At 42.7% G+C, this 15,428-nt stretch overlaps 1 protein-coding gene across 1 annotated transcript in view; it reads right to left on the reverse strand.

The window, feature by feature from the left end:
• Positions 1 to 15,428, reverse strand: part of spock1 (SPARC (osteonectin), cwcv and kazal like domains proteoglycan 1) — a 270,805-nt gene that overhangs the window by 62,952 nt on the left and 192,425 nt on the right. The window contains exons 5-6 of the mRNA XM_053641888.1: positions 11,059 to 11,173; positions 5,015 to 5,147 (exon numbers count right to left, since the gene is read on the reverse strand). Of these exons, the coding sequence (XP_053497863.1) occupies positions 5,015 to 5,147; positions 11,059 to 11,173 (248 nt within the window). The remainder of the gene's footprint in view (positions 1 to 5,014; positions 5,148 to 11,058; positions 11,174 to 15,428) is intronic.

A 15,428-nucleotide genomic window follows, 5' to 3' on the forward strand; every position in this document is an offset into this window, starting at 1 on the left:
ACCTGTGTAGCTGGAGGAAGTCCCCAAGGCAAGAGGAGAGCATGTGCACACCGGGTGGAGGCAGGATTCAAACCTCCAACCCCAGAGGTGCAAGGTAACCGCACTAACTACTAAGCCACCATGCCCCCTCTGGAGAAACAACTACACTCAATGGCAACAACAGTTACCTTTTAATGCTTAACCATTAGTGATTAGTTTTTGGTTATTAATGAGGTTATGTTCCAAAAATGGGAAAGCTGAAAGAAATCACAATAAATTTCTGTTAGCTAATGTAAATTCCCTCCCCGTATACACTGTGGATAGGAGACCCCTCTATACTAGATAACTCCCCATATACACTGTGGATAAGAGATCCCTCTATACAAGATAACCTCCCCGTATACACTGTGGATAGGAGATCCCTCTATACTAGATAACCTCCCCGTATACACTGCGGATAGGAGATCCTAACCCGAGATCCGATCAGTCCACATATGTTTATGATGAAAGAAAAATACTAGAGGCATTGTAGTGGGTTGTGGGATATTTCCTAATAGGATTTAAATGTTTTGTGATTGCTTACAATTGAAATAATATTTTTTGTGGCATATTTCAGCCACTGAACATAATAAACCATCACAAAGCATTCAAAATTTCAATACATCGATCAATACAAACATAGGCTTCTCCACATGCTCGATTCACTGTTTCACACTCAAAAACAGATTTGTGCATCCAAAACATAACACCGCACACACTCTATTAATAAGCTCACTTGCTAACACTGTTGTGCCTGCTCAGATCGGCCATCCACGAGCTCTCAATCAATTCCACTGTTTAATGGCATAGTTATGTTTTGTTTCCATTCTGTACCACCTTTGAATAGCAACATGGACTCTGAACAAATGAGGCACTGTTTTGAATTTGACACTAGGAGAAAAAACATGTTTTCATCATGACTTATGAGCTGCCTTCAGCTAAGTGATTGCACAAGCAGCAAGCAGACAGTCCCTAAGATTAACAACAAATGGGTGAAATGTTTTAGTTTGACCTGAAATTTAATTTGGGAATTGTGATGCTCTGAATTAACTTCTTGTAATCTTACTACATATAACAAAGTAGTCACGCTCTTAGGAGATTAATTTATTTGTTTACTGTTTAAAAGATTCCTTCTTTGTCCCTTGTTCATATATGCCCTTTCTTCTCTTAGGTATATACCACTAAATGATTAAAATGCTTGTTAGCTCAAATTTCATTCCAAAGTATTTCATCCCAGGATGTCCCAAAAGTCTCCATAGGTAGGGAAAATGATCCATTTTTAACAAAATGTCTCGAAAAAGTTTTCATACTTAGCTTATATTATGTATTTGTTTACATCACACATGACACTGTTGCCAAACTTATTAACAAATTCAAAAAGACTGGAAGTGTTGTCGACGAACATCCACTGATGAAGGCACAACCAATGCAGTGCTGGCAAACATAGTCCCCAATGTAGGGAGACTTTTGGGACACCCTGTAGTTAACGAAAACTCATCAGTCGCTCATGATGCATGACTTGACTGCAGCTGAGCAGATGATTATTGATCTGCCTGGTGGTTCAAACCTTGGTTATGCAAATACCTTTGCTGGAATTTATTTCAATGCCATTTACACAGTCACCAGCCAGTTGGTAGCTGAGGCCTCAAGACAGAAAATGTAGCAATAGAAATTACTTCTTGTGTATGGGTTTAAACGTTGCTATTCATTCAGTCAGCTATAAAGGAATTTCAGTATAAAAAGGGAAACTCTGCAGGAAGCCTGAATCTAGCTGGAGACAAACTATGAGAAGCTTCAGAACAAGCAAAGTCGAGTCCCAACAGGAGTATAGACCTAGCCGTACTTCAGACAAAACACAAGCTGTTAAAGGCAGTTTCAGTTTATACGCAGAAAGTTGTGACTAAGCTCATAAAAAAAAAGCTGTGACTAAGCTTGTTTGAAAAACGTTGTAAGAAAGTTTCAAAGCTATTATGGTACAGAATTTCAGCAACAACGTGAGCACAATTCTGAAGTAGCACTACTGATTTTCAGGTTGGGGGAAGCTGGCCCGAAGCTAAGGCAGGAGTAGTGCATTTTAATGAGTTGTCTTAAAAGATCAGAGTGCCACAACTCTCCTTATGTCACTAAGAACGAGCTAAATCAGTTTGGGGCAAGAGCTCAATGTGTCTAGTGTACTTAGGACTCTTCTGTGGAGAACCATATTTGCTAGTTGACCAATGTTGTACAGAGCTCAGTTATGGGGTCAAAAATGTGTCATTAGTTACTTTGACATGTAGCAAATCAATACTTTGATTATACCTTGTCCCCATCCCATACACTCTGCACCTAAGTAAAACATGGGGCAAAACATGGAGATGTCCATGAGTTTATAGAATATTAGTCATATTTAATGACTATAACTTACATCCTTAAGCCCTTATGGATGAATCATTTGTTTCCATTACCCTGGAACTGCAATTATTTCAGCCCTGAAAATACATTAATTCTCAAAACCATGTTCTGATCATAGGAACAAAAAGTCCTTAGAAGACTAGGAATACACATATGTAAGAGCGTTCAAAAGGTAATTTCACAGGCAACTGGATTCTGTAATCTTAGGAAGTTGTTTTTTGTGAACTTACTTCATATGTCTGTTACAGAAATTAGATACTTTTAGCTATCAAAGCATGAGAGGCAAATCAAGGACCAGGTACTAAATGTGATGACAATTTTGCCATTCAAATTTGAATCACATGGTTAAATCGTTGAATCACATGGTTAACACTCTTGAGTGCTATGCTATTATAACTATGCCAGTCTTCATATGATGGGAAGTTAACTTTACCATCATGTGAAAAAATAAGAACACCCCCTAGAAATTGTTGGCTTTTTTTTAAATATTTGGACAAGCAAACATCTTTGAAACAGTGCCTATTAATAAAGTTGATATACTTGAACAAACCCACAAGGGAAAATACCTTTTTCAAACATTTATTCAACAGAAATATCTAATAGATGTGATATTCCTTTGTGAAAAAAGTAAGTAACCCTTGGCCTCAGAAGCTAGTATTGCCCCCTTTAGCAGAAATAACTTCTTGTAGACGTCTTGCATAATTTTTCCACCAGTCTCTGACATCAGCTTGCTGGAATTTTTAACCATTCTTCCATGCAGTACTCTTTCAGTTGCAAGATGTTTGAGGGTTTTCTGCGCACTTCAAATCCCCCCACAACATTTCAATGGGATTCAAATTCAGGCTTTGACTAGGCCATAACCCTCCATTTCTTCATTTTGAGCCATTACTTGGTGGATTTGATAGTGTGCTTAGAATCAGATAGTCTCACATTATCTTTACACACGTTCATTTGATGCAGAATTCAAAGTTGAATTAATGAATGCAAGCTGTGCAGTCCCTGAGGCAAAAAACATCATCATAACATTTCCACCACTGTGCTTCACAGTCGGTATGATGTGCTTCTCCTTAAAAGCTGTCTTTGGTCTGCGCCAAACGTGTCTGCTGTTATTGTGGCCAAACAACTCTTTGATTCATCTGAGATGAAAGGCCTGGTCTTTGCCTATATGCTCACTGGCAAACTGTAGTCTTACTTTAATGTTCTTTGTAGACGGCAAAGGCTTTTTCCTGGCACGCCTCCCATGCAGGTCAAATATGTGCAATTCCTTTCTGATTGTAGAAGCATGCACTTTGACACCAACAGTACAAGACTTACTAGCAGATACTGTGATGAAATATTGGGGTTCTTGGAGACCTCTTTTTGCATCGGCCAGTCTGCTCTTTTGCTCGGATGGCCATTCCTGGACAAATTGACAGTCAAGTGCGCCACTTGTAGATGATTTTACTTACAGTGGAATGATGTATTTCAAATAATTTGGAGATCTTTGGAACACTTGTTATTTTTGTTTATTTTTAATTAGCAAATTTGGGGTAGGGGTGGGGGGTCACCAGTGGTTTAGAGATTCCTTAGAATCTCGGTTTCTTAAAGATTCCCGGGGTTGGAGGTTTTGATTCCCACCTCTGCCCTGTTTGCACGGCGCTTGCATGTTCTCCCCATGCTTTGGGGGCTTCCTCCGGGTACTCCAGTTTTCTCCTCCATTTCCAAATTGTCCATAGTGTGTGAATGTGTTTGTAATTGTTCCCTGCAATGGGTTGGCCCCACCCATGGTGCCCCCTGCCTCGTGCCCTGGGTTCCCTGGGATAGCCTCCAGGCTCCCTGTGTAGGATAAGCGGTACAGAAAATGGATAACTTTGTGCAATCCCTGGAGCAAGTTCCATGAATACACAGCACCTCAGGTTGAGGAACATATTTTAAGCTTTCACTGGGAGTTTGATGTTGAGGTGCATGCCAAGACACATGTCTGAGCAACTGATCAATCAACAAACTCTGATAAAAGGAAGAAGCAAGGAAACTGACACCCTTCAGTCTCAGAAGCTCTGCCTTGGTCACAGAATGTCTGGGGCTGAGATCATCTGCTGAGCACACTTTTCTGGCCACAAGCTTCAGAATGCTGAAGGTTACACTGTGACAGAATTAGCGTTTCTGAGCATTGGTCCACTTAATCCAGTGTTTAAAAGTTATTAGTAGTGATAAAATCTCCAATCCTATCTCCAGTCTGAGTAGTGTTATTAACTCTCGTGTCAATCTCAGTCAGACAAAGCTGATTGCAAACACATTCTGGAACTTCAGCATTATTTCTGCTGCAAACTGAACACACTGAGCCAAAAGTCTTTCTCTGTAATCTCGGTACAAACTGGCTTGACTAGCCTTTCCTAGCCATGGCTTTCAGTCATCAACCCAAGGACTCTTATAAAAAAAGGACTTCTAGCAAACTCATAAAGGATTTAGATTAGAATTGACAGGTCAAGGGCTAACATTGCTAAATAAATGCCTGGTTCTCTGGGTGCTTCGGTTTTTTTGGGGTTTTTTTGTACTACATTATGTTTATGATAATAATGATGATTAAGATGATGATGAATTATAATGAAGATGATGATGAACTCACCTTTGAGGAGTAGGTATGACCATCTGAGCCACACACTGGACTAGGATGGACAACTGGACAAGGCCTACATTTCCCATGATTCATTGCTCCCATCCAGTGCTTATGGAGATGGCTGCCTTTCCTTGGCTTAATGCTGAAACAGAAAAGAGTTCTAGTTTTTCAAAATATAGCTTTGTTTTCTTTTATAGTTAGAAGACAGTTTGTAATCTGGGAATATCAAGGAGTGAAAAACAGTGGAAACATTGTGATGGCTACTTATTTGCCAAACATCAAAGACTCCTTAAAAAGTGAGTGAGAGAGAGAGAGAGAGAGAGAGAGAGAGAGAGAGAGAGAGGACATGACATTACAGTATAATAACAGATTAGAAATGTCAGTGAGGTGTGTTACAAGTGAGGCACACTGATTAAACAATGAACTAATGCTGGGTTAGAAAAGGCCATGGCGCTGTCAATGTGTGTGTGTGTGTGTGTGTGTGTGTGTGTGTGTGTGTGTGTGAGAGAGAGAGAGAGAGAGAGAGTGTGTGTTTTCTCTCAGGGCTGAGTATCTGTTTCACACTGTGAGTGGATTAAATGGCCCTCAATCCCCCTGGAGAGATCCCCTCTCTACATCAGTACCAATCACACACACACACACACACACACACACACACACACACACACACACACAACTGAACAGGAGAAGCTAAACTCTATGCTTTTCCCTCTCTCTCATCTCATCATCTTGTTCTTTCATCTTGTCATCTTTTAAAAGCTTAAAGATAATCATCACCATTCTCTGAGCTTCTTTTTTTATTTACTACCATTAGTCACTGTGGTGCCCTAGGGTCTCTAAATGGGAATATAGAAACGCCCATATCCAACCAGTCAGGATTAGAAAGTGTCCCTACTTGCCGGTCAATCATAATTCTGTCAATTCTGAAAGCACCAGAAGGTGTTCTACACACTCAGAAAAGATGCTTTAATATCCTACACACTTTTTGTTTTATTACTATTTCAACACGTGTTAAATTATCCAATAAATGTGCTTTTAAAAAATTCACATGACTGACCAGCACAACGTGTGTTAAATTATCGTCCAATCACAATGCGTGATTGGACTGCGGTGCCGACATCATCATTCAAATCTAAACTCGCCTCAAAGTGAATGTTCGTTGCTTTGAACTTTGGATTGTGACCCCAGAGTCCTGAGGCAAGGAAACCAAATTACCACTGGTAAGTTAGCGTTCATCACTATTAAGAGTTAATGCTGCTGAAAATGCCTGGCCGAGGTTGTGATATTTAGGCAGGGAGCTCTCAAAAATGTATTCATTGGAAAACTAACTCAGCAAGTGATAATTAACTTTACCTATCACTACGGCTTCAACAGTGAATATCATGTCCTGCTTCCTCAGTGCTGGCCTTATACTTCTAGTGCCATGTGTTTATGTTGGCTGTGAAATATGGACTGAGGCTATTCTATAATCCTCTGGGTCTACATCTTATCTGAGGTTCCGAGTTAGGGTTAGTTAGCTGGATGCTGTCACCAATCACAGTAGAGTTGATGATGCTAACCAAGACACTCACTTGAGTTAATAACATTACTTTAGCATACAGCTCACAGTAATGTTAGACATCCCCATTACCTTTTTGAGCGTTAACGATAACCTAGCATTACAGCTATTCACCATGATGTAATACAGAGATTACATCATACCACAGGGCTGTGTGCTTAGCCACAGGGCTAAGATACCACAGGGCTGTGTGCTTAGCCCAGCCCTATTCACCCTCTTCACATATGACTGCACCCCAATCCATTCTTCCAACTCCATAGTAAAGTTTGCTGATGACACCCCCATAGTGAGACTTGTGTCTGATAATGAGGAAACAGCCTACAGGGAGGAGGTACAACATCTAATTCAGTGGTGTATGGACAATAATTTGGTCCTGAACACCACAAAAACCAAGGAGCTCATCGTAGACTTCAGGAGATCCAGGAGGACCACCCATCTCCATCTGCATTTAATGGAGAGGAAGTGGAGAGTGTATCCACCAAGGAAACTCCTCTAAAAACAGACCATGAACATGAGATGGCCCTAGTGGAATGGCCAGTTAGTTCCCAGGACAACCTCTGCTTCAACACTGTAGCACCTTTCTTCACACCACCATAGCAGACAAATAACTGGTCTGACATAGAGCGGTAGAGTTCACATAGCACTTCAAGGCATGGACAGGACACAAAAGTTGGGCACTTGAGTCAAGCCCTGAAGAAGTCTGAAAAGAGGCCAGTTCAATGTGCTGATTTATGAACTGAGGAAGAAAGACTTTTGGAAGAAAAGGAGGCTTGGGATGTAGGACCACCCCGGAGTCATCTGACAACCAAGGCCAGCACAACTCGCTAACAGACAGTCCAACTCACTAACTCATTTGGCAGAAGCAATAGTCAACAAAAAAAAGCAGTCTTTTGCAAGGGCTCAAACTGGGATGCGCAAGGGAATGCAAGCACGAGTGGCATATCCCACACAGGAAAGTGAGGATTCTGAGCAGGGTTCAGATGGCATACAGCTTTCAGAATACTGCACACAAAACTGTGAGATCCCAGAGACGATCCACCAACTGGAACATCATATGCAGAAATCGCAATGCTGTACACTTTCAATGTGGAAGCCGCCTATCCCTCCTCCAGTAAATGTTAGCTTAAGATGCTCGGAATATCACATGTTGCAGGATCAAGCCCTCACTCCTCACACCATGCAGAATAAAACTTCCAACAGAAAGCATAAATCTGTCGTGTGGTAGAAGCCCTAGCATTAGAGATGGTGTGAATAACCACAGGGTCACAATGCTCCAGAGAAGGATTTAACCCAAAGGCCAGACCCAAAGCTGCAGACGAGCTGGATCCGGGTGCCAGACCCTGGCCTCCAGCTGGGAGAGGAGGTCCTTCCTGAGGGGAAGCTTTCATGGATTGCCTGTCAGAAGTCTCAGCAACAAAAGAAACCATGGTCTGGCTGGCCATTTTGGTGCCATGAGTAGCACACTGTGCTTGCAAGGGAGATCCTGTGTAAGTTCTCCCATAACAGAGGGATAGGTGGGAATGCATATAGTGGGCAATTTGGCCACTCATGAGACAGTACATCCTGGCCCAAGGGACTGGACACTTCTGTGACAGTAAGTGGTCATCGCTGAAGCAAAAAGATCCACCTCCTCTCTTCCAAATCATAGCCAGATCTCCTGCACTACATCTGGATGAAGACTCCATTCTCCTGAATGTAGTACTTGATCCCTGGAAAGAGCATCCGCAGTCTGGTTGCACGCTCCTGGAATATGAGCTGCCCTCAGTGAAGCGAGTCGCAGCTGACACCATGTCAGGATCTCATGAGTAAGCTGTAAAGACCTGCAGGACTTTGTGCCACCCTGGTGGTTCAGATGGAACACTGTTGAGGTACTGTCGGACCGAGCAAGAACATGGTAGAGTTCTACCTCCTCAAAACTGTAGAGTATATCCCCTGCTCAAAGTCATCAAAATCCAGGGGTCTGCTATGTTGGCCCTCCAGTACTCCAACTATTCTATAGAAAAACGATCGACTGCTGGCCTGAGTGCCTCAGGCTTTACATGTGCAACTTTTAGTGGTCGCGGGGTCCAGACAGGGTCCTCCTGGCAACGGTCGATGAGGCTCTAATAGCTTCAGTAACATGAGTTCTTTGTGAGGGCTGTTACTGAAGCATAGCATGCTGGAAACGTTGCTCCAATGCGGCATAGTGTTATCGGGTCTGAACTGCTGGCATCCTAAAGGTAGGGTTGCACTGTACCTGTGTCAGCAGACCAGTGACCTCAGACAGCTTTACCCTGTTTTCCAACAGTTCCGGAACATTAGGACCAAAAAGATGCCCGGGAACAAATGGAAGATCTGCCAAGGTTTTCTTACAGTCCTCAGGTAGCCATGTTTGGGCAAGCCACACTTGGCAGCAGGCTGCCAGAACCATGGCTGTAAGACTACCCAGCTCGCAGGTCACATAGCCCATTGCCAAAAGAGCAGTTTGTAGAAACTACGAAATAGAAGAATCAACACTCGCTAGTGGTGTCAGCAAGAAGTAACTGACAGATTGTGTTTTCTGTACGAGTAATGTAGGCAACAGACTCGTATGCCTTTTTAGCAAGGAATCTGTATGAACACATTGCGCACATTCCCTCATAGAGCCTCGTCAGGAGACACCATAAAGCTTGCAGTGCAGGCATGGGTCCATGAGAGCCTCTCTCAGATGTTGAACGCCCAAACATGACAGGTCTGGGAGAAGATTATTAGGGCACAGCTTACAAGTCAGTGGAAAACCAGTGGCAATCGAGCCGTGAGCCATAGTTACTCGCTAATAACACCCTCATAGCACCGTAAGGTGTAAAGTTAAGCGGGATGATGGTAATGAAGCAATGAAGGCAGGCAGGAAAAACAATAAAAAATAATATGACTCCTCTCAGGTGGACCGACAGTTAATGCCAACAAATATCTCACAAAAAAAGAGAAAAAATATCTAAAATGACCGACGGATTGCACCGAGGGGCACAGAATATAATGCAATTCAAGGAAAAAACACTCAGAACAGCTGAATTGATGAGACGTTAATGGGAGACCGTTAACTTGGCGCGGAAAACACCAGCCACCGGATTGCACCGAGAGGCACAGAGTGTTACCAACACAAACAATAGAAGCTCACTAAAATTCTGCTAAAGTACTCCAAATCCATTGAAGTGGCATAGATGCACACTGACACAGCTTGTAAGGACAATATCTCGCTGCTCTTGTAAGCTGCACTTGACAGCACAAATATATCACTCAACCAAAAACAACCAATCTCAACCAGGTGAGAAAGCAAAAGAAGCAGAGTGCTGAGCTATTGTGGCTTATAACCCCCAGGGCTCAGCATACGTCACTATGTGACCTTGTTGGTATATTCTCTCAACCTGTCTGTTTGGTGCTACGATAATCCAATAGTGTTACACTGCCTCTGGTGGTCAAAAGGAATGAAACAAAACTCACAGGGTCACAGAGAGGAACCATAGACACTGGAGCTGTGAGGCACCATCACTACCTAAGTACTTTGATAAATAGGACTAGATGTAGGCTTCACAACAATAATCACTGTTTCATCCAGTTCAGGCCAAGCAGCAGCATTATAAAACTCAAGCTCTGCCATCATGGATCAGTGCTTAATCATAATCACGCTGATTTATTCAATGGATTACACATGTTTCAGTATAATCCCTTATCATTTATTAATGTGTCACACATTAAGCTGAACCTATTGATGGCAAATATTTATTAATTAATTCATTTATTATTTACATGCAAACAATCTGCTTATTGTTTGTGACTGTGTAAATTAATCACAAAAATATAAACAGTCTCACATCATTTGCTTGGCATTAATGACACATTAGCGTTAGCTTTGCAGTGAACATGATGCTGAAGTGTGTAAATTGGTGGGGTGTTCTCATAAGCTTCAGTGTGATGATATCAAAGGATTTGGCATTTCACTGGCTAATGTGTGTTTGCTCATCAAGAAAGAGTATGTAATTATAGTTAATGAACTCCTGAGCTCTTTCACAGGACCAATGTATAATTAATGTGAGCTGAATCTTAACAAGGTGTTGGCTAAAGAGGAAAGGTCAGGGCCAAACACTGTGAGGAGGTCAGACCTCACAAAGCCCTCTAACAGGACCCTGATCACATGGCTGCTGGGAATGTGAGATTATTAGAAAAATGTAAACAATTAAGCCTAATTTTTGAGCTATATTAGGTGGAGCTGGCTCGTTTAGTTTTAAAGGAAGGGTTTTCATCGTGTTTATGAAGTAATTTTCCAGTGCAGATTGGCAGTGGACAGTGATTCACTATTAATGGGAGATAACGAGAGTCGGCTGTCGGTGATAGAGTGCAGAGTGCAACGCAGCTAATATCAGTTCAGCTCTCTACCTCTGCCTGAGTGTATTCCAGCCAGAGATCATTACAGCATATGTGTGTGTGTGTCTGAGAGAGAGAGACAGAGAGAGAGAGAGACAGAGAGAGAGAGTCTTACCTGTGCTTTGGAGGTTTATGATTGGTGCAGATGGCTGTTTGGAGGTCTTGACTCACACACACTTTGTGAGGAGGACAGTGCACCTTCATACAAGGATCTTTAGTAACGTCCAAACCTGCCAAAGAAACACAGACATTATAGGAAATATAACTCAACCTGATCTTTGACTAATTTTGTCTTAATTGTGATGATGGGTCTTGCAGGAGAACATCACTACATCGCAACAACAACAAGGTAGCAGTGCCATGGCGAGCAACCCTAATTAGATGCTGGTTAACTTCCCATATATAAATAAATCACAAGCATCAATTCTGGAAGCCTAAACACTTCTGGCAATCAATTACTGTCCTCTTAAGGGACTGATAAAAAAAAGCAGCAGCAGGAATAGGAACTGCTGTGAATGCAGAACTGTGTTCTTTCTCAATTTTTTCTACAGGCTCCTTGGAAAGCATGCCAGCAACCTAATATTTACTGTAAGTATCACTGCTACCAACATTTCTTTCACATCACTCCTCTGATTGTTACAGTTTTTTTTTTATGATAATGCATAAGCACGATTTTGAAAACAGGGCTCATTTTGTCATAACACTACACACAATTCACACAACAACATACACAAGTAGCAGAACACCTCAGAAATGCTGTAAAATGAAACACTTCATTCAAAACTATACAATAATTTATAAAAAAAAAAAAAAAAGAAGAAGAAGAAGAATTTTGACAGCGTATGGCACATACACATGGTTCATACGAGCTGATTCTGTTTGAACCAGTTACACACTGCTGTGCTCAATCTAAAACACTTTTAACATTTCTACTTTTCTAATGATATAGTCTGGGTTTGATGTTTCCAGAGATATTGTTAGAGTAAAGTACATGAACATACTGACCAAACACAACACACAAGACCAGTACTGCATACTGAAAATATTTATTTCTCTCCACACTGTAAAAGTCAATACATCCATGCATTTCTAAAGGTTGCACCTTGCACTGAAAATCAGAATTGAACATATTCTAAATAGAATACAGTACATAAACGCAGCAAAAACATTTGTGGAGACAAAAAAGAACGTATGATTTAAAAAAGAAAAAACCTTCTTCCACATCACAGGTCTTCTCTCGCAAGACAAGAATCTTCTTGAATGGCGAATCCATCCTTGCACAGACCCTGCATCAATTACGTCACAGGCCTCCTCCATTGCTTGAATGAGGGGTATCCTGACACAGGACTGGAGATCGTAAACCTTCCACCACCATGCAGAAAAAAAACCCCTCCTCAATGGGGTTGAGGAAGGGAGAATATGGTGGGAGGTATTAGATTGAAAATTGCTGATGAATCCAGTTTTGGACCAGAGAAGATTGGTGTAAAGATACATTGTCCAAGAGGACAATGTTATCTCATCTGCTCTGCATTCTGCTGTGACAATGTTGTGTAATCTGTCTAAAAATGTTAGTATGTGGGCCGTGTTGTAAGGACCTAATTTGGCGTTGTGTTGGAGGACCCCATTCTGTGTGATTGCAGTGCACATTGTAATGCTACCACCACGTTGGCCCAGGATATTCAAAATGTTTCTCCCACTTCTTTGTACTTTTGTCAGGTTAAACCCTGCTTCATCTATAAAGATAAATTCATGTGGGATTGCATCAGCATCAATTAGCAAAACTCTGGAAAAAAAATACAACATTGTGTAGTTCAGTATAGGCCTACTATAACTTTACATGTAAAAAGATTCTGTGTGCAGTGCACAGTACTGAAGTGTACATTACTTAAGTGCACATATTCATGGCATAGGTCTTTTACTCTCTCAAAATTTCTTTCAAATGGCACTGTATGTGATGTTTTTTAAAGATTCGCCCCAGTGCTGATAGAGAGACTTGATGGACATGATTGAAAACTGTCTGGTAATTGAGGATGTTTGTATAATTTCTTTGAGCCATATCGCATTATTTGCCAAAACCATTTTCACAATAGCTCTCTCTTGTTCCACTGTGAATATGGGGCCCATTCCTCCTTGACGTTCTTGGCCCTCAAGCCTATGTAGAGCAGTCAAAATATATGTAAAATGTCACAAGGCAGCGTACAAGGCATAGTAATGCAGTGAATGGGTACCAAAAAGTAGTGATGTAGTACATATAGTAGGCTACATTGTATTGATTTTACTTTAGACAGTAGAGAAAAGTTGTTGTTTTTTTTACCTGTGCTCTTGTTGAAATGTCCAAATTACTGTTGCAACAGTATAACTGCTGAGGTTGGGCTGAACTCTCTATCCAGCCTCTCTCAATGTCAACCCATGGTTTACAACATGGTCAACCAATGTTGCTTGAATCTCATCTGAGAAATTTGGTCCTCGTCTATTTTTTGTCCACATCCTCCTCCAGGTCTACCTCTTCCTCTCCCTACACCTCTTCCTCCATGGGCTCCCCCTCTCATCCTCACGCTCCCTCTTCCTCTTACTGCAAGTTCTGCAACATTGCCTTCCATTTTTGTTGAAGACAGGTAAACTCACCTGTTGCCTTTTCATAGCACTTACGCATGATTGTTAAGTTTACAATTAAGCACATAAGTGTCTGTACACCTGACAGCCGTATTTGATCAGTTGGTTAATTTCACAAATCGGGAATGTAGGTGGAAGCAATTGCAGTTAAGAGCTTTATTTAGGAGGCAGGCAGATAAATCCGAAACATGAAACAGAGGCATAGTCGAAAACAGGCAATGGGTTGGGCGATCGGCAAACAGGCATATACTGGGCTAGGCAGAAATCAAAAATCGAGGTCACAGAATACGGGGTCAAAAGCACGAAACATGAAACATGAAACTAAGACAGGGAACTGGGAGCGGAAAACACCAACGTGGACAAAGGGAACTAATCTAATGTACTAACTCAATCTATCCAGGTATGTAACATTAACTATCAACAATTTAACTATAATACGCGAGGTGTAATGGGAAGCGAGAGGTATTTATCACGAACATTATCAGCATTAAGCGCTGACAGCTGAAAACAATGAAGTCACACCCTCGAACAACAACCAATGACAAAACAGGGAGGAGACAGAACAGAAACAAAACAAACGCACATATCCACAGTAAACAATGTCACAGTTATCAACATACAAAGAGCATGCGCTCGTGCACACATGCTCCTCCCGGAGCACCAGAAAACACTCCACTCCAATGGCGGTACTGGCCCCCTGGGGAAAATGTCCCCAGCTGAACCAGGAGACTGAGCGTTGTCCTCAGCGGAGCAAGAACGCAAAGCCACGTTCTTAGCGGAACAGGTCAGCAGAGCGACGTCCTCAGCGGAACAGGAAAGCAGAGCACCATCCTCAGCGGAACAGGAAAGCAGAGTGCCATCCTCAGAGGAACAGGAAACCAGAGCGCCATCCTTAGCAGAACAGGAACGCAGACCGGCGTTCTCAGCGGAACAGGAAAGCAGACCAGCATCCTCAGCAGACTCTGCAAGCTGAACTTGGTTGGCTGTGTGAACAGACTCAGGCATGAGCAGAACGTGGTTGATGGTGTCAGCAGACTTGGGCGTGGGCAGAGCTTGGTTGTCCGTATCAACAGACTCTGTCGTGAGCAGAACTTGGTTGTCCGTGTCAATAGACTCGGTCGTGAGCGGAACTTGGTCGTCCATGTCAACAGACTCGGTCGTGAGGGGAACTTGGTCATCCGTGTCAGCAGACTCGGATGTGAGCGGAACTTGGTCGTCCGTGTCGTCCGTGTCAAGCGTGAGCAGAACCTGGTTGTCTGTATTAGCAGACTCCGGTGTGATCAGAGCTTGGTTGTTCGTGACCTCCGCTTCAGGCATGAGCAGAACCTCGTTGTTACGGACTTCGGCACCAACCTGGGACAGGAACTTGGCATGAGCAGGGCCTGGGTTGGCCGTCTCTTCGACCTGGGTCAGGAACTTGACATGAGCAGAGCTTGGGTTGGCCGTCTGTTCAACCTGGGGCAGGAACTTGGCATGAGCAGAGCTTGGGTTGGCCGTCTCTTCGACCTGGGACATGAACATGACTTAGGAGGTCACCTCATTGACCTCTAGCAGGAACTTGACCTTATGCTGGAGTTCTGGAGCTGAGACCCCCTCATGGGTCTCTGGCTGAAACTCTGGGGCTGAGGTCGCCATGTTGACCTCTGGCTGGAGCTCTGAGGTTGCCATCTTGATCTCTGGCTGGAGCTCTGAGGTCGCCGCATTGACCGCTGGCTGGAGCTCTGGAGCTGAGACCTCCTCATGGGTCTCAGGCTGAAACTCTGGGGTTGAGGTCGCCACGTTAACCTCTGGCTGGAGCTCAGCATGTGAGACCTCCTCATGGGTCTCAAGCTGGAGCTCTGAGGTTGCCATGTTGACCTCTAAATGGAGCTC

The sequence above is a fragment of the Ictalurus furcatus genome, chromosome 14 (assembly GCF_023375685.1).
Source record: "Ictalurus furcatus strain D&B chromosome 14, Billie_1.0, whole genome shotgun sequence".
NCBI classification, from domain to species: domain Eukaryota; kingdom Metazoa; phylum Chordata; class Actinopteri; order Siluriformes; family Ictaluridae; genus Ictalurus; species Ictalurus furcatus.